The sequence below is a fragment of the Paralichthys olivaceus genome, chromosome 11 (genome assembly GCF_024713975.1).
Source record: "Paralichthys olivaceus isolate ysfri-2021 chromosome 11, ASM2471397v2, whole genome shotgun sequence".
NCBI lineage: Eukaryota > Metazoa > Chordata > Actinopteri > Pleuronectiformes > Paralichthyidae > Paralichthys > Paralichthys olivaceus.
The window spans coordinates 12,585,302-12,605,349 of record NC_091103.1 but is presented as its reverse complement, the minus strand read 5'-3'; the positions used below and the strand labels follow the sequence as shown (position 1 = coordinate 12,605,349).

The following is a 20,048-nucleotide window of genomic DNA, read 5'->3' as shown; positions in this document are numbered from 1 at the left end:
AGTGAGGTGAGAGATATAAATAGATAAGCACCATTAAACTGGGTGAGAGGATGTTAGACTCGGGGATAATTCATGTCCATGTGTCTGTCCATGTCTCTGTTCTGAATAAATATGAGGCAGTTGTGCAAGTGACAATGAAATTAAAAAGTTAGAAGCCACATTTTTTTCAAAGCGTTAACTTGTGTTTCTTCTCTTTGTTTTTTAGCCTTTTTTTTTTCTTTTCCTCTGAGACACAAATTGAAAAATTAAGAAAGATCAGACTTGAAGAACCAGAGTGTTGAAGTTCCTCTTATAGTGTCTTACAATATTTTGGGACGTTTGCCATTATTGAGAGAACAGTTCAAGTGTGAACTGGGGAGACATGCAGCAAAAGGCCAGGTTTGACATTTTTCTGAATTTTCTTCCTTCTCTCATTTCACCTTTTTGACATTATGTATATACATTGACAGTTACATGGGGTCCAGATTGGAACTAAACCTGTAGCCGCTGTAGAGGAGGCAAGTCTCTGTATGCGGGGATCTGGCCATTTGCAGCATGCAACGGCAAATGAAACTTGCTCATTCAGTACAAAAATGGCCAAAAGTAACAAAGGGACATAGAGTCGATGAATAAATGCACTTTTATTACACCCTCACATACACACACATACATACAGTACATAACAGTGGTGACCAGCTGCTGCCTAATGACATTCTTGGATGACAGCAGTGGCTCTAACAACCCACAGAGGATTTGGGGAATTTGTGCTCAATCTTTCAACCCAGTGTGTATGTGTGTGTGTGTGTGTGTGTGTGTGTGTGTACACTGGTTATCAGACAGCGTTTAGGGGCTCAGATTGACAACTGCAGCGTGATAGACATTCTATGGATCTCTCCAGCTGCACAGGTCAGATTGAGATAGACATGCCGATACAAACAAGCCGACCCCTCAACTGAAACAAAATCATCTAAAATAATCCAAAGGTTTATGGAATTAACTTCAGTTTATCATACACTTTTTCTTGAGATTCATAACCCAGTGCCAACCCAAAGCACGCAACTACTGAGAGGAATTTGTTGAGAAATACGTACAAAAACAATGAATGGATAATGCCTTTTTTTGCCTTATTGCCCACGCAAAGTGTTTTTACAGTGCAAGCAACAATCATCTATTCACACACACATTCATATGGCAGCATTAGTATCTTGCTCAAGAACACTTGGGAATGCAGACTGGAGTAACCAGGGATTGAAGCACCAACCGTCAATTTAGTGGATGACCCGCTCTGTCTCCTAAGATGAAGCTGTCCAGGTATTCTGATACTTTTACCCCTTTGTTTGCACCTGGGTTAGCATGTTGCCATGGCCCCATGAGTGAGGTCAACAAGCTCATCAAACATAGTCACAGAAACACATCTAAAGATTTTCTTTTAATTAAATGCACATGAGCTGAATTAGAATTTAAGTTTATCTATAGGTGTAATTATTCATCCAGTTGCATGAAAGTTTTATATATTTCGAATGTTTTCCAACTCTTTGCTGGACAGAAATGGAAGCACTAGTAAGAGTTGTGTGGCATCCACTCACCTTCTTGGCCTGTAGAGCTCTTTGGAAAAGGCGTAGAAAAGAAGCTAGGCTGAAGCGGTACATGTTGTTGATCTTCGACAGGTCTGTGATGACAAAATACATCTTGCTGGCACTCTCCGCCAGAGGTAGGTAGGCATCCCGCTCCTAAAGTAAAAACAATAAAAAAAAAAAAAAACAGAGATGAAAATGAACCAAGGAGCAACCGAAAAACGACCACAAAATATAGATTTAAAGAAAATACAATATATGTATAGATGGCAGGGAGAGGGATATATTTGAAGTTGCATGAGTGGACAAGTAGAGAAGAGAATATTTATTTTAATCAAGATAGAAGGAAAGAGACAGAAAAAAAGAAAGAGAGAGAGAGATGAGGATAGACAGCACAAGGTGTGATAACAGGAAATGTGAGAGAAAAAATCAAGGTGGTGCATAAGAAGAAGACAGAAACAGGGTTGAGAAAATGAATAAATAAAAACAACTGAGAGAAAAGTACATCAACAGATCTGGTGTAACACTGCACCCTAGAGGGCGGTTATATATTGCATCTACAGTAGTGCCCTGCTTGTGCAGTGTGCAGTTTATGTATCTGTAGACAACTCAACTTTTTGTAAAACTCAAAATGATGCTTGCTTCCAGAAACCACACTTAGGTACAAAAGTGGAGTCATCTTACAGCCACATTTTCAGACTCTGTCCGTTCTCACACACAACTGAGCTGAAGTGTCAGGTACACACACTAAAGACCGAAAGAGAAATCCTCTGTGAGAGCGAGGTGAAAGCCAGAACTCTGGGGTCTGACTGCGTGGAGGAAAAAACTTTAATGGATGATTTAAATTTTATCAAGCTGCACCAAATTTTGCATACTCATAGATGTCAGTCCCCTAAATTTGATTTAGATTTTCAAGTTGTATGAATAATCCAATAAGAAATTTGTGAAAATGTTAAAAAACCCACTAATAATGTGATGGATTTTTTCTTGGTCTGATTCTTCCAAAGGTTTTGCATAATCCTATTGACAAACAAACAAACCAATGGACAGGGACATAACATCCATTCTGGAGGTAATATATAGCATTATATTGTCATTTCAATGCACTACCATGTCAATTACGAAAATACTATTAAATATAACAGAGCTATAACTGATATTCACAAGCTATTAATATTACATAGACAGATCCCGGACAGTATGAGTTTGCATGATCCCCACATGTCTCGTTCAGTACATTTAAGAAAATGAAAGCTGCTCCACATATAAAACATCTCATTATAGTTCAAATGACACGATCTAAACAAAATCACACCAGGCCCTGAGATAAAATAAATAAAAAACTATTTTTGTTCATGAGAGGTTCAACAATCAATATTTAGAGGAGCAGCCCTGCTTCTTTATTACAGCTCTGACGTATCCAGCCATGCTCAATCAATACCTTATTAAGCTGAATCAGTTGTTTGTGGTGGAATTTATCAAAAAAACAGAATGGTCGTCTGGGTGCCTCCCACTACCATAACAACAATACAGATATTCACAAAAAGGTGTACATCATGCTTTCCAATCTTGTTCAGTTGTTTTTGTGAGATTTTCCATAATTTGTGTGTGTGTGTGTGAGTGTGTGTGAGTTTGTATATCTGAGGTCCAGTACCTGGTCCAGAGATGCCTGCAGCCTGTGTGATTCCAGCAGTGACTCCTGGATCAGGGCGCTGCTCGCCTTGGTCTGGTTCAGGCTGTCTATCAGCTCCCTGTTCTCCAGAATATTCCCCTGAGCTGTAGCCAGTGTCTGACATAGGAAACAGACAGATGGACGAACATGCAGGTATAAACAAAAAGACACAGCAAGGAGGCAGAGAGGGTGTCTCTAGTATGAGAGATAAAAAGAGGAGTATGGGAGAGGTCAATTGGCTGAAGTCTGTGATCTTACAAAAGTTGCAGGGGCAAGAGATGTTGTTTTATAACTGTCGGATTCGGGACACTTTTTTATTCTTTTATCCAAGCTTATATTCTTATACTCATTGAATGCCATGAGTGGCCCATTTCACTCTGTAGAATCTATTCTCTGAAACGAACTGATAAAGATTTATTCAAATAGATTCACATAAAATAGATGAGAAAGCAGTGGAGCATGGAAATGTCAAGTTGAATATGCTCCTACAGTTCTAGATTAATTACATGTCTAGTAGCACTGAAGCACTGACATCCTGCTTTTGGCACCGTCTATGTGTTGGTGTCTGAATTTCTATCACAAATCGTTAAAGTGTATATATACATTTATCTCTGTATGAAAGTTTGTGATTGTACTTACTACAAACAATCTTATTCAAACGCTAAGGTTTCTGGACTACGTAGATACACACAAAAAACATTACAGGCACGTGATTTTTAAAGTTATAAAATAAAAACCATATAAAATCAACTCTGGACTGAGCGAGGTTGTCCAACCAATTAAAATGGCTCAGTACATGAGTTCAACATCAATAAGTTGTGCTTCTGTCTGGGCTGAGTAACAGAATTAATTGTCAGTGACAAATCACATCCTTGATGCAACAGTGACTCCTCCTGAATGCTCTGTTCATATCATCTCATTCTGGCTATGACATTCTCCTTAGGCTAACAGTGGGAGTTAGCAACAACAAGGTCTCTAGTGCAGCAAGAACGGAGCCTTCCACATTTACAAATGGTCTAATGAGGGAGAATGGGGGAAGACATGTAGCAAAAAGCTGGATCAGAACCGAATCTGCAGTAGCTGCAGGAGGGTTCAATGTATGTGTATCAATTCCGGGGTGCCATTAAAATGAACTTGCTGACAGTTGAATGTGACGGTTCTTGTTTGTCAAATAATGGATTTCCATCCACATACATGAACTCAGAGCCTAAAGATTTCTAAAGGTTCTCCCATTCTAGACCAAGAGGAAAAAAGACTTGATTATTCTGAGTAAATTTGATAAATCGCATCCTAACAGGAAACTTTTTATGTACCAAAGAGGTACACTTTCTTCTTTATTGTCTTTATTTATTCCTCCACTTATAGCTTCACACTTTTCTTTCCTGAGTCATCTGTAATTCTCCCCCAAGTACACTCATAAAGCGCTCCTCATGGGTAACTTGTTTCAATGTATATATCTCATCTGTCATTTTCTATTGCCTCTAAGACATCGACCTTGCCAAAATATTATTGGTCACAATATTTTACTGTATTTTGAGTGGATATAACTTCCTAGTAACTGTCTGTATTTAGCTCAGGCTTTCAGACTTGGACATTTTTACTTTCTTTGTACTTGTGTCTCTAATGTCATGTTGATAATAAAATATATGTCTCAACATCAGACTAGGTGAAATGGTGGAAATGGTGATTTGGTGGTGACTAAAATCTGATATTAAGACCATGCTGTGTACTGAATCATGCTCCATATGAAGAGGTATATTTATATCACATATGTGCACTGTATTATATCAGTAGATGATCCTGCCCCAGCTTGTGTACCCAAATTGCAGTATTTGCTTCTATATGCTCTAACAGTGTATGCTGTGTGCCTGCATGTATACCTCTAACAGTGATTCTTCCAGCAGAGCCAGCTGTATTTTCTTGTCTTCCTCTTGTTGCAGAAGTCTTGTTTTCTCTGTCTCCAATTCTGGCTTCTCCTGCTGGATGGTCAAGGCTAGGAGCTAGACACAAGCATAACGACATGGTCACAGTGGACACACAGCCTCACAACACACGCGCAGTATGACTGCAACATACAGCATATAGTCTTTATATACACTGTAGTATTGTACTATAAAAACACTTGTTTCACAAAAGTAGGTCAAACTTCGTATTTCATTGTATTATTTTATAAAACATCACCACAGGCTTTGGCCTTAAACACCGTGAAGTCTTAAAAACACTGCTGCAAGTGTATACAAGAGTGAAAATAGACTCCCAATGGTTACATTTACTGCAGTTACAGTAGAATGTGTGAGGGTGGTTGTGGGTTATGTGCATTACCTGTCCTCGTAAGCCTGCCCGGGTGGTAGTAAAGTTGACCTCTGTAACCACAGAAACAGCATCGGGTGGGATGAAGGGAGAGGGATTCCTTGTTGCCAGGAAGAGACGGAAGTCCTCGTTGTAATCGATAACCTTGTCTCCTATCTGCACCACATATCTAGGGCCTGGGTGTGTTTGTTTGTGTGTTTGTGTGTGTGTGTGTGTGTGTGTGTGTGTGTGTGGGTGTGTGGGTGTGTGGGTGTGTGTGTGTGTGTGTGTGTGTGTGTAAGTTGGACAGAAACACAAGGAGTCTCTGTTAACGACATACACTATCAAACAGTGGTGTAACTTTGTCTTCAATGGCCACTTTATATTCTGTCTTCACTCGTTTACATTCTGCTCTCGTCTTCGTCTTCTAGATGTCTGCAATGCAGTGCTGCCATCTCTTTGTCTCGCCTCTTTTTTCAGTCCTGCTCGACACAACTTTTAAGTGAATAACTTGCTCTTTCTCACACTTTCTCTGCGCCCACTCTCTCTGCGCTTCAAATAACAACCGCCTTGCCCTGGATGAACCAGAGCCTTATGAATCACCCTCATTTTCCAGAGGTTGGTGCGTTTCTAACCTCTGTTTGGTAAGAAAATACTTAAACAGAGAAAGTGAAATATCACCAGTTATATAAAAACTTTAAGAGCAAAATACACAGAATACACAGAATATCTTTTAAATGTTATAGATACTATATTAATTATTATTAATACATAATTTCAAGTAGTCTTTCAAATGAACTAAATCCATTAACTGAATTTATTAAATAAATCCCTACAGCACATCTGCTTGCTTATTTTACAGATGAAATATGAATTCCACTTGGGAAATCACGTTTTTGTGCAAATCACATCGACACCTAATTCAACCCGTGGCGCCAAAAGCTCTTGAATGTCTTTGTCTTTCCAGTCTGACATCTTCATCTGTGTCTTTTATGTGTGTAGCACCTCTTCCTATTTCTGAGACATTTGTATTCATTTAGTTTTGTCCTTTCAGTTTACATCTCTTTAAAAACTTCTCACATGGGTGCACTCTGACACTTTACGAGGGGGTTGGCAGGAAAACTTGCAAAAAAATGTTTGCAGCAACTGACTCGGACATTTGAGATTCACTTGCAGAAGCACCATTTCTGTATGTATTGTACTTGTTTTCTGTGTGTAACTACAGCCATTCTTGACCAAGAGGGAAAAAAAAGTTGATAAACACATCCTAACGGGAAACTTCTTATATACCAAAGAGGGGTATTACATAACAGCAATGACAGTGTGACACACTCACTTTCTTCTTTATTGTTTTTATTTATTCCTCCACTTATAGCTTCACACTTTTCTTTCCTGAGTCATCTGTAATTCTCCCCCAAGTACACTCATAAAGCGCTCCTCATGGGTAACTTGGTTCAATGTATATATGGCATCTGTCATTTTCTATTGTCTGTTACTAGTTTAGCTCAGGCTTTCACACTTGGACACAACTTTCTTTATACTTGTGTCTCTGATATCATGTTGTGGTACCTGCTGCTAAAAATACACATCTGAACATCAGACTAGTTGTAAATCTATAAATGCCCTTAAAACTGATATTAAGACCACCATGTCTACTGAATCACACCCAGTATGAACATGTACATGGGTGATGTGGCTATTCAGTAAAACAGTCAATATCTCATTGTTAATTTTACATATCATTAGCAGAATTAAAGCATTCATAACCACTATGTTGTTCATGGTGCACAGAGCATAGATCATCTGTTTTTGGCCGACAGCTTCATGCCCAGTGCATGGGCTGTCAGGATTGGTTACTGAAAATTGCTTAAAAGCCAAAGAGAGGCAGACTGGCTCACACTAGTTAACATAATGATGTTTACATTCAGGAAATATTCCTCAAAATGGGATTTCCCTTCATAATTGAAACGCAGCTGACAAACTTAGACAAACTTTTCGTCAGCAACCAGTGGATGTGGAAGCCTCTAAATTACACCTAATATAATTTCCCTATCCCCACCTGGTATTTAAGTGGTGTTTGTGTTTGTGCTTGTGAGTGTTTGCATACCCTGTGCTATGAGGTCCTTCCTCAGCAGTGGATAGAGCACAGGTTCAACTCTATCCATCTCTTGGATGATGAGAGTTTTTCCAAATCTGACTGCCAGCTCCAGAGATGTCATGAAGTTACTGTCCTGCAGAGAGCGAACATGCCAACACAGATCCATAATTGTATGAAAACCTTCAAACAAAGTACAGGTTATTCACACAATCTTATATTTTCACATTTTTATTTTTTTATTTTATGAGTTTGTTGAACAGAAAGTTTTAGTCTTTTTTAGTCGTTTTTTTTTCATTTTTTTTCTCATACTGACTGGTCAGTATTTCAGTTTACCAACACTTAAGGTCATATATAAAATTACTAACTAACAATTAATGATTAACGAGTAATAAAGTTGCAGAAATAACTAGTATAAACTGGACAACCGGAAAAACTAAGAAGAAAGGTGGCTTATCACCACACCACAGTGGTAGCATTAGTATACTAAGTATACAAATGGACTAAATATAGACTAAAATTGACTTGGATTAGTCAAACGGGAAGAAAAAGTACAGTCAAGGACATATGAAGAAATACTTCGAAGAAATGTTAACATAAACAGCTTTAGAAGCTCCTGCAGATAATAAAGTTTCTATACCAGATTAGGGTTAATTGATATGAGCAAAACATTTCACCAGTATGCATGCATGGGAAAATGTGTCAGAGAGTGTGTGTGTGTGTGTGTGTGTGTGTGTGTGTGTGTGTGTGTGTGTGTGTGTGTGTGTGTGTTACCTGTTGGTTGATAACCTCTAGTCTGTTCTCTTTGAGATGTGTGCGTAGCCATTCTGTAGCTCGAGATGAAGGGTCAATCAGGAACGGACAGGCAACACTCTTGAGTACAGAACAACAACAAAGAGCCGTGTTTCAGTTGATGCGCTGGATAGTTTGACTTAGGAAGAGACTCAGCTACTGAGGAAAACGAGCTTTGTGTGCTGCTGTCGTGCTTATCGACATCCATCAGCATCACTCCAGGCAAAGAAACAAAGCCACGACCGTTTCTTTCATCCTATGCTCGTCTATTTCACGGTCTCTTGCTCAAGGATTCTCTTCCCCACACGTTTTTTTGACAGTTCCCCATAATCTTTTCTTACACTGTGTACTGACACCAGTAACTTAAGTAGTGTCTTTTTGTTTCTTTCGTGTGTGTGTGTGTGTGTGTGTCTGTGTGTGTTAGGGACATTACATCATCTCTCAGTGACTAACTCTATATGTTCAGTAACTACTATTATTGCAATTTCCCTTGATATTTTTGTATAAACTTGGTTGTCAGGAACTACAGGAAAAATGTGTTAAAGACATCTAAAAGCAACCAAACTAATTCTATTCAAAGCAGTTTTGTACAGTATATACTATTTGTTGGTGAGACACACACTAACACAACCACACAAATGCTAAAATGAACTAGGTGAGGGCTAAAAGGATGAATGATGAATCACTTCTTACCCTTAACTTGAGAGTATTGATCTGAAGGCAGCGAAGGCAAAAGAAACACACACACACAATACGGACAAATGGAGGACAAATGAATGGCAATGGCAAGTGCATAATTGTGTTTTATAATGGTTGTTGGAAATAAATGCTGGTGTTACAATGGGCGTTGATGTCTTTTAATTCAAAAGCAAAATACGACAGATTTTAAGATAGAGAGGGGAGAGAGAGGAAAGAAACGACAAAAGATTTGTACTGAAGGTGATTAAAACAGAACTAGATAGATTAATATGGATTGACTGAAAGGTGATCTGATGTCTGACCTGTAGTATGACCAGTGCGTTCTCCATGGAGAGTTCATCAGATGGCAGCCCTTGACTCTTCCAGATCAACTGCTCGCTCTCCGAGCACAGGAATGACCGCAAGTCAAACTCTGACACAAAGACACACAACATACATATGTTCACTGAAAAGATATTTGACATTTAACTTGTTACTGGATGACTCAGCTTTTTTGGATTCACATGCAAATCTCAAGCACTTCTCAATGGTTGCTGAGACAAATATGTGAGAGGTGTTAATGCTGAAAGATACAATAATTTTACAAGTAATTTGTGTGGATCACAGATTAACATCTCAATATAAGAGGTAATAGCAGTATAATGCTTTTAAAGTTTATATTTGATTTAAAGATGTTCATTATGTAGAAGTCACTTGGGTACTCAGTGTGTTGCGTTGAGTACTTAATATGTTGTGACCTCATTAACCGTTAATCGACAAAAAGAATTTTGACCAACTACTACTAAGAGAGAAAGCTGTCTGTTGAGGTCTGAGTTGGTCTAGCCTGTTAATGAGCGTTGATTGTCATGACTGCCCACTGAAAACTTATGACGTTTACTCTTATTTTCATTAGAGCGACTGCAGGAACATGCACATGCATATGTATTGGTACTTTTTAATGTGTCAGACACTCATTTATTATATAACATTTCATTCTTGCTGGCGATAGTGTTTTATGCCTAAAATAAAATTTACTCTGAAGTCCAGATTGATCCATCCACGTCTCCAGACACTGTCTTCTCCGGTCTTCAGAAGCAGCAGACAGATAGGTAATGAAGGCTGCAGCAAGCATGGCTCTCATTGGGAGTGTATCCAACTCATTCTTTATATCAGACATCTGATTGAAAGAGAAACACGGTTCGTAAAGTAACAAACTGGATGGAGATGGGGCAGACAGGTTAGTGATTTGGGGGAGAAAAGTAGGAAAAGATAAAGACTCAAGGGGGAAGGGCGCCATTAAGACTGGAATGTAAAGAGAAGCAGGAATGAGAGAGGGGAAAGATGGAGGACAAAGTCAATGATTTGATGCAGAGAAATGAAGAGTCAGCCACATGTGGGCATCATGCTCTAGCCACATGTGGCTGACTTTCCTCCTCCAAACTGATGTGACCCAAACTCACAGCCCAGAATAGGAAATACATGTCCACACTGATTTGAACAAGAATGCAAGATAGATGTGACTGATAAGTGGTCTAGTTCTATTCCTGGATAACTGCACATCAGACTTCTTTGGCAAGCTTCATTACTCAATATCCAAACCTATGAGGTTGCAGATTTTCAGCACCATGTAACCACTGCACAATAACTAATTAAAACCAACCTTATAAGAACTCAAGGTTTCCATCATGTACATTTTTATTATCACTACTGCTTCAGGATTAGAGCAGAAGCAGAGCATTCTCCCTCCCCACCCCTCAGCTGGCCTGCGCTCACATTGCACTTTAACAATAGACAAACACTGATCAGAAATGATCAGGACCCATCCAGTACTGACGGGATTACTCAAGGGTTTGCTTGATTCCATTAAAGAGACTATGAGGCACACATTTTCCTCAAACACATTGAAAAAAAGGTAATCTGCACAGATGCTGGCTGGCCCACCCCCCTGCTAAAAAAACAAAAAACCTAAAGAAACTCTGGAACAACCTCAAATAACTATCTTTGAGGAAAAACAAAAAGTACTTTGACATTTTACTAGACAGGGTTAAGGACCTATACTGCAGCTAGCCACCAGGGATGCTGATGAAGTTGCCCTTAATTACATTCTTGATCTTGAGATCAAGTCTTTCAAGGATAATAAACTGGGATTCACTTTAGGGGAGCAATCATGTTGGCCATCTTAATATACAGTTGATGGTATTAAAACTTTCAAACATCCTGCCGCTCTCTAAACTTTGACTCAAAACTTGTGTCCGTGTTTGCTGCACTTACACTATTGTTGTGTGGTTCATTCTTCCCCTGAAGCATTTAAACAGCTTAAATACATTAACATATAGTAAACCTTATCTACCGCACACTGTGCAGATGAAACAGGTGTAAGTAAATAAGTGTGTGCGTGAACATGCAAGTGTATGTGTGACTATATGGAGCTACTGTACGTGAGCAGAGAGTAAACTGGCTCTCTAGTGGTAGCCTTGAGGGAGGCACTGAGTGTGAGAGTGTGTGTGTGTCAGGAAGAGATTGAGTGTTTTAATTAAGGTGCAGACAGATGCTGTGGAGAGGAGTAAAAACAGCCAGAAGGGACCCAAGACAGCAGGATTCATCCCCCTGTCACACTCACATTCACACGGACACAAACTTCTGTTGGTCTTTGGTGGTAAAGGTGGTAAAGAAGCCTCTTTGAATTTGTAAACCCTCCCACCCCAATACACACATCAACACACCCATACATCAAAGTACCTGTGTGTTCCACCGTGTGTGTTCTCCGTCCAATTGTGAAATGAGCTGCTGGGCAGCAGCGATCGTGTCCTGGGCTTTGGTCACCTCAGCCTCCAACTTCGCTGCTTCTGCAGTGTGACACTGAAACCTGAAGAAAGAGCAAGTAGAGGAAAAGAGACCATTCAGAAGAGAAATGTGTTGTATGCAAGATCATTAGAGGTTTGGTAAATTGAATTTACCAAAGATTGATGATCAAATCATGACTGGTTCACTACATCACAGTGTTAAAGTAGATCCACTTAAAGTGCTTTCAACTTCAGTTGGATGTGCTGACTTGAAACTCTTGAGATGTGATCATAATACAACTAATGCTACAAAGGAAAATAACATTTATGGTTACACCTGCTTTTAAATTATTACTTTATGTTATATCAGTTTTACATTTTCTCACAAGATGCTCGTTGAGAATGTTTGTGGGTTTATAATCTTTTAAATTTTTAATTTAAAATATGTTAATATATAACATTAAAGTGAAAAGCTAGGCTAGATTTAAAAGGATAGGGAGATAAACGACAGAACACATGGCTGAAAAGAGCAAAAGTTGAGGAAGGAATGGCAACATCGAGAATCTAAAAGGTTAGGGCAGTTTGAGGTTCACCTTTGTTGAACTTTGAACTGATAAACAATCATACTGGCCAATGTCCAGTAATAACACGTGGTGGAAGACACTTGACCTTAAACATTATTGATTATTTACATCTTTTATTCATAAAGCTGCATGGTAGAAGAATACAGACAGAACAGAGGGAGGGATGCTGCATGGATAGCAGTAACTGAGGGATTTGTGCACTCTTACTCTTTGTTTTTTTTTTCTATTTTAGCAGTTTTTAAATTATGTTTTATCATAAACACATTATAATGGTTATTTATGACTATAAAACAACCTCAAGATTTTTATCCCAGGGGAAATATGACAGAAATGGAAAGAGTCAGCGGCAGAAGAATAGATGAAAGTTTGAGGAAGGTACGTACTTCTCTTTCAATTCGCTGACTTTGGCTCCAACAGAGTTGAGCTGGTGCTCCAGCTTATTCTTCCTACTCTCCGTTTTCCTCAGGTTTCTGGACAAACACACACACAATGATATCTCACATGTTTATCATGTAGATTGAAGCATGGGGTCATAACATACATCACTGAATTAATATAAGCAAATTTGGAAATTTGAGTTTGCAACTTTTTATTTGTTCATGTACAGAACTAATGACCAGGTGTGAGGTTTTGCTGAAGAAATCAATCAAGTGTTCTCTGCATGGTGTGTGTGTGGGTGTAGGTTCTTACTCAAGCAGTCCGGCCTGCTCTCTCTCCAGTGGTTCGATCCTCTCTAGGACGTGGGAGTACTGGACGTTGGCTTTGACCCAGGCAGCCAGAGGAGCAGCTGCTGCACTCGCACGCTTAGCATTCTGACCACAGCAATAACAGCATCACAAGTCAGAAAGAAGTCAGCACCAAAATAATCATAAGACAAAGAAAACACATCAACAAGAGGTTAATAAAGATCCAGCAACCATAGAGATGATTCTCTTTCTATAACCATGGGTAGCTGACCTTGGGCTCAAAGGAGGCCTTGTTCCTGTTGAGTAGCTCCTCTACACTCTGACGAATCTCAGGGGTGATGTTCCTCACTTCGAATGTTGCTATGTCCTCCCTCACACCCCGCTTAGCCAGAAAACTACAGAAAAGATGAGCAAGCAGACAAAAAAATAACAATAAGCAAGAGAGAGTATTGGACACGGGTGGGTGACAGATAAACACAGAGGTCCTGTCCATGCCCCCGCCCCCCTCCTGAAAAAAACAACAACTTTGAGTGGTGAGGAATTAAAAGCTATATGGTATATATATATATTATATATATATATATATTAAATAAGCTGACACTTCACTGCAAAACAAGCTTTTAAATAAAGCCATGAGAATATGTAGTGGGGAAATTTAAGTGTTGGGATGAGATGACATGTTTGGATATTTCATCTTTTACACAGCTCAAACTTGAACAGACATTGATTAATTTCTCCCAACTTTCCTGACAGTGTCAAAGCTGTCCTCTCCTTTCTGCCTTCACATCTAATCACTTCCTCTCACCTCTCTTTGGTAAGCCGAGAAGTGTTGAAGATCCTTGTCAGTTTAAATAGTTACTACGTGGTAAATATCTAGCCATCCTTCTTTTTCACCCTTCTTCTGTCCATTCTTTTTACTCATTCTTTCCATCCCTTTCCCTTTCTCACCTCTTCATGCTGACCCAAGAGGTGTCGAAGACGCCCATCAGTCTCAGCACCCCCTCCAGGATGTCTCTGATGACGTCAGGGGGCATACGCAGCGAGCGAATCTCAGACAGAGCTTCAGGCTTAATGTTTCCCACTGCACGCTTTGCCTCATCTACCAAAGGCTAGAGGGTGGCAATGGTAAGCAGAGGGAGCAACACAAAGTGAGGGATTAGTACAGCAGGGATCACAAGAATAGAAAAGGTAGAGGGAGTGTGTATGTGTGTATCTCTAGTAACTGACAGATAATATCGTAGTGACCCCATTCAGACCTGATATCAACATCCATCCTGAATGATCCGATCACAAGTGGTCAGATCCGATCACTCAAACCACATGTGGAGGTGGTCTACGACACATGTAGTCACTTTCTTTTAGCAGTGTGAACACAAATGCGTGCTGGGCCACATATGAAGGTCCGCCTACTCTGCTTACGTCCTCACTCAATAAAATGACTCTCATATTCAAATTACTCTTCTCCCTGTTTATGGCCACTGCCACAATATCAGCACCGACCAAAACATGACAATTGATAGTTTTTTTTCGAATGGGTAAAATCTTTCTGACTGTGACATTGTCATTGGACTCATCTGTAAAGTCAGACTGGGTAAAAACAAACAGATCTGAACAGGGCCATTGACTGCACGAGTCAACTCACCTGTACTTCCTTCAGCTCATCATCAATTTTTGCTTTCCTTTCTTCAATCTTGGAAAGTTCTTGAGCCATCTTCCCCTTTATCTTTTCCATCTCTGTCTTCTGGTCACTAGCATTCTGTAAAATGAAAAAAGATCATGTGATGTTTGATTTAGTTGATTAAAAATACAGCCTTCAAGTTTTTTATATGATCTTCTCGACTTAACCACAGAGAAATCCTGTCCCCTGACTGAGATATATTACAACCTGAACCAATCCAAACAAGCTTCTTTCTCAGTACTTCAATTTACCAGCTTGAGGCATGAATCTCTGTGAACAGATGGACAGTTTGGTTTAGGGAATCATCACAGTCGGAGAGTAAGTCATTGAAAATGAAAAGAGAGATGGGATGAATGTGTTGTATCATCATTTCCTGCACTTCCTCTCTCACCTCTTGACCCCTAAATTCTATCCATCTTGTCGCATCAAATCCTCATTCAAGCTAATCTCATCATTGACTGTCTCCCCATCCCTCCAATTCTCCCACAGTAAAGCCATGACCCCTTCATATAACGCAACACTTTTCTTGTTTCCTCTCCAAATTAATTTTTTTTATGTTTCCCTCTTCCGCCTCTTTTACCCTCTGTCTCTGGCCCATCTCCCTCCATCTCCCCCATCCTCCCTGCTGTCTCCTTCTCTACAGGAGACAAAGTCACCACAGCCCAAAGGGATAAGTGGAGTTGCCAATTATCACTCTGAAAACTGACTCTGCTGACAGTTTTTCTTTCTCTTGTTTTTCTCTCCTTTCTTCTTTCTCCCTCCCTCTGTCCATCTCATTCAAAAAGCAGATTCCCCACAGAGAGTAATACAGAAGGATATAGTGACTAATGAACAAAATTCTGCTTCATTGTCTTCATCTATCCATCCATTCCAATTGGAAGACAGAAAACTTTATGAAAAGTCAAACAAATGCAAATGCATCAACAAATAAGTAGTGAGTTCACAGCAGTGGGTAGAAAGCTGTGGGAATCCAGAAAAAGTTTTCTGAGAAGAGGAGAGACAAGAAGAGTGGCATGGTGAGACATGAGGGGAACTGAGATGGTACTTAGTGGAGAAGTGAAACCCTGCAGGACCCAACTCTCCTGCTGGTCACACACAGACACCAACACACAGACACCAACACACACACACAGACACACAAACACACACACACACACATTGAATGACAAACATATATACATACACACCTGCATGGAGGTGGTGATTTCCTGTAGGGCAGAATCTGCCTCCTGTTGTTTGGTCTGCAGCAGTGCACTCTGCTCTGCAGCTCGCCTCTTCAACTCATCGACCAGAGCTTTGGCTTCATTCAGCTTAGACACACCTGCCTGCAGACACAAGTCTATCATAAAATGTCTGACAAATAAAATGAGACTTGAATATATGAGTAAAGAAAACTCAAATTCAACACCAAGTTCAATAGCGTTGAAGGTTTAGTTATAGGTTTATCACTGCTCAGCATTCTGGTAGAATATGTTTGTAGAATACATAGTAAAAACAACTTTTGATTATACATACCTGTGTGTAAGATAAGCACCATAAGGTAAACATTCTTATTCATTTGGAGATACACAAAAAGAATCATTTAAAAGTTCCTTATTAAACCAGTTGCTGTTTACTGAACAGGAGTCAGCATCCTGAACACTGGTCAAACAGTGACATCACATACACAAAACTGAACGTGATTGGTTGTGCTGGCAATGGGATGAAACAAAAGATACTTTGACTAACATTCTCTTTTTTTTAAAATATCATTTATAAAGCATAATATAATTGTAAGCTTGCTAGCAAGCACAATGCAGGCTAGCAAAATACTCAGGCTTGTTGGATGATACATTGACTGCATTTATGTTATATGTGGGATTGGCTCCAGCCTTGCCTACATGTAATTACTGAAAATCCTTATCCAGTAGTAGTAGTAGTTGTACTTCCTTGTGAATATGTATTTTTTAGTAGAGCTGATATTTTACCTGCAGATGCTGTTGTCTCGTTGTGAGCTGACTTTGCTTCCGGCTGTATAATGCAGTGTAAACATGCAGAAAGGCCATGTACTGGCTGGGTGTTGCACCATGTTCTCTACATGATTCATGGACCATCAGGAACAAACGGCACAGGTCTCCCCGATCAGAGCCTGCTGGGAGAAAAAGAAGTGTGTGAGCACAGATTGTTTGAAGTTATAAAGTCATTCATTTTACATTAAACAAAAAAACATGTTTGGAATATAGTTAATAACGCCTGAAAATATCTAATATCTAATATTGTTACCACAATATAAGATTATTTTGTGTAATTCAAATATTTTAATTCAAAAGTGTAATTCAGAGAAAATGGGTTTTGCATTAATAAAAATCATGCTTGGCTTCACATACAGTATATGTGCTCTCACCTGTCATATTATCTCTCTCATTGTCAGCCCCTCCTCCCTCTGTCTTTGCCAGCAGCAGCTCAGGAATCTGATCAGGTTAACACACACACACCAGATGTATAATTTAGGCAGAAACCATTGTCTGTATTAAAAAACAGGGTCAATATTGGATCTGGAAACAGTGGATACTCCTACAGCATACAAGTGTGTCAAGGCTATAGCAGTGACTGTTAGTGTTCAACATTATCAGATTTGTGAATCTCCACGTTCAACACTGGCATGAACAAACATTGTTGTTCTTATCTTGTTCTTCTACTCAACATCCTCCTCTAACCTGCTTCATGCTGCTTTCGGTCCATCCTTCCATCCACTGGACAGAACACTTGCGGTAGAAAGCTGGGTTGCTCTCACAGTTGATGGTGAAGTTAGAGTTGGAGCAGTCCATAATCAGAACAATGTGAAGGTTCTGCCGGATTCCTAAGAGATGTGTCAAACAAAAACATTTTGAAGGGTTTTTAGCAGAAAATGAAGTCTCAAAAAGCAAATGAGAAGGAAACAGATAGTGAGAGACAAAGTGATTATGTCCATGAGTTATTGTATCTGTGATATTGTCAGTGGTAGCTGGGATCTCCTTGCCAGAATCAGAAAATGAAGGGTGAGCAGGGAGCTCTTTAGTGGGTTTATTTTTACAATATTAGAGCTATTGATTTGATTCTTCAGCAGTAACCTCAACCTCATTGACACTGCACGATACCTGCAGTCCACACACTACTGCACAGCTGCAAGGCAGAAGGATGGAGTCAGATACCATCATAGAAGATATACTGAAATACTGTATAGTATAATGTACTGGATAGGAATGACACAAGTTTTACAGTGAGAAGACGACCAGAGTTCCAGATATATAGAAGAAAACAATGAATAACAAAGACAGAGAATGTGCTGTCAATAAATCTGCAGTACTTACTGTAGGAAAAGTAGTTGTAGAGTGGCTCTGTGAATCCATCCTGGGAGGCAGAATCTTTGAGGGAGGACAGGAGAGGTTCCAGCTCCTCTGGGGAGTACAGACCTGGAACTTCGCCTTTAACAGAACACACACAATAAAATGATGTGTGTGTTTTTGACATAGCTGCAACTCACAGTGGGAACTAAATCCTGCATTAAAAGGGCAAACTATGATCGATGTACAGCACTGTTATAATTATGGCTCACTCTAGTGCATTGCTCATTTTCAAATATAGATCATGTATACTGCAAAACCCAGGCTGCTTTGTGATTTAAAATAAGAAAGCACGCTCAATAAAACAATTACACACCTGACGACAGCAAACTGTTGACCATCTCTAAGAAGGCTGGGTGAACAAATTGATAATCCTCCAACAGCAGAACCACCTGTTGACCCTCCAGACCTGCCAACTGCATCACCTACAAACACAGTACAAACACAGTACACTTTAGGGGCATCTACTGTTTAACAGCTAAGGTGTCATTCAACAATCAGTCTGTCAATTTAAATCTGAAATAAAACACTTGATAGACTGCTAATGGGAAGATAATTAAAGTGCTTGCCAGTACAAGGCTATTATCTCTAAGTGCCCTCTGCTAAAAGTGGTTGGAATGATGTGAACCATTTGAGCAGATAAAAATCTTATAAAGGCAATCCTCAATTACCGTCTTGAGATCGTTGTTGAAATGCTTAAGAGAGTAACCGCGGGAGATTTTCGGTGTGAACAGTGTGTATCCGTGCATGTGCGACACCAGGCATGTGGCTGTGTGCCGACCCACTCCGCTACGGCCTGCTAGCAGCAGAGAGCCACCAGCCCTGCTCAGGACCCGATCCACCCTGGACACGAAGTCGCACACTTCCCTGAACAGGAGAAGGTCCAGCTCCTTGTTATCGCGACTGTACAGCACAACTCCCTACAGGTGACATTGGAAGAAAAAGATACATGTGAGGAAGTGCAACAACAATGAAATGAAAAAAAGAGCACAAATACAAACAAACACAATCTAAAATGAGATACAAAGATAGCAGCAGAAGTTTTCAAATGTATTCAGATCCTTTACTTGCCAAGTTGCAATAATAAAATGTAAAAAAAGCTTCATTATAATAAGCAGTTCATTTAATATTCAGTATATGAGTGTCTTAAAGTATATATAAGGTTTATCAGTAAAAACTCAAAGTTCTAATAAAGCAGAATAGCCTCTTGAAGAGTTGTGTGTTTTGTAGGTCAAATCTTAAAAAATTAAAAGATTACAGTCAAAAAATTGCCGTGAAGCAAAAATTACAAAATGTAATTTAATAGTGGAGCATCAAGCTGAAATAAAAATAAAAATAACTACCCTTAAAAAAGTAGAGCTTCTAAACAATTTCATACATTTACATGAGTACACAAACTATCCCTAAGTCTGACTACACACAACAGTTCCTCACTGAGTACCTTCTGTATAACTTGTTTTAGGTCGACAGAATCCAGACGTCCCAGTTGTTTCCCATGAGGAGGCAGCGACTGGCCTGGAGCCATTACAGCCCCTTCAGAGGCTCCCCATGTCACATAGAAACCATCTGCACACGAGAAATATCATGCACTGTCAGTAATGCATGCACATACTGTAGAAAATACACTCAAACTGAGCACAGCTACGGCAGAACTGTCACAAAAATGAATCAGTCAAATAAGTATGAAAATGAGATAAAATGTGTATCTCATTGTTCAACCTGTGCAATATGTATTCTGATGGTGGGTTATCCCAAACCCACAGCTAACATACCAGCTATTGCAGAGAAGCAGGCCGGTGTTTTACAGGCAGACTGGCCACAGTTTGGAAGAGACATTTCTCACTAAGGTTATAAAGCACTGGCCTTTAACTGATGC

At 39.6% G+C, this 20,048-nt stretch overlaps 1 protein-coding gene across 6 annotated transcripts in view; it reads right to left on the bottom strand.

Annotated features, from left to right (window-relative positions):
* Positions 1-20,048, bottom strand: part of dync2h1 (dynein cytoplasmic 2 heavy chain 1) — a 117,279-nt gene that overhangs the window by 41,531 nt on the left and 55,700 nt on the right. For 4 of the 6 annotated variants that reach the window (XM_069533924.1, XM_069533922.1, XM_069533926.1 and 1 more), the window contains exons 53-75: positions 19,614-19,738; positions 18,844-19,092; positions 18,489-18,597; positions 18,140-18,253; positions 17,507-17,649; positions 17,194-17,260; positions 16,778-16,941; positions 15,998-16,135; positions 14,775-14,888; positions 14,081-14,241; positions 13,404-13,527; positions 13,137-13,258; positions 12,830-12,916; positions 11,819-11,945; positions 10,115-10,256; positions 9,403-9,512; positions 9,095-9,115; positions 8,384-8,482; positions 7,622-7,745; positions 5,548-5,711; positions 5,106-5,225; positions 3,208-3,342; positions 1,566-1,709 (exon numbers count right to left, since the gene is read on the bottom strand). In XM_069533924.1, coding sequence (XP_069390025.1) covers positions 1,566-1,709; positions 3,208-3,342; positions 5,106-5,225; positions 5,548-5,711; positions 7,622-7,745; positions 8,384-8,482; positions 9,095-9,115; positions 9,403-9,512; positions 10,115-10,256; positions 11,819-11,945; positions 12,830-12,916; positions 13,137-13,258; positions 13,404-13,527; positions 14,081-14,241; positions 14,775-14,888; positions 15,998-16,135; positions 16,778-16,941; positions 17,194-17,260; positions 17,507-17,649; positions 18,140-18,253; positions 18,489-18,597; positions 18,844-19,092; positions 19,614-19,738 — 2,903 coding nt within the window. The remainder of the gene's footprint in view (positions 1-1,565; positions 1,710-3,207; positions 3,343-5,105; positions 5,226-5,547; positions 5,712-7,621; positions 7,746-8,383; positions 8,483-9,094; positions 9,116-9,402; positions 9,513-10,114; positions 10,257-11,818; positions 11,946-12,829; positions 12,917-13,136; positions 13,259-13,403; positions 13,528-14,080; positions 14,242-14,774; positions 14,889-15,997; positions 16,136-16,777; positions 16,942-17,193; positions 17,261-17,506; positions 17,650-18,139; positions 18,254-18,488; positions 18,598-18,843; positions 19,093-19,613; positions 19,739-20,048) is intronic. The other 2 variants (XM_020095188.2, XM_069533925.1) reach the window with 2 other exon arrangements.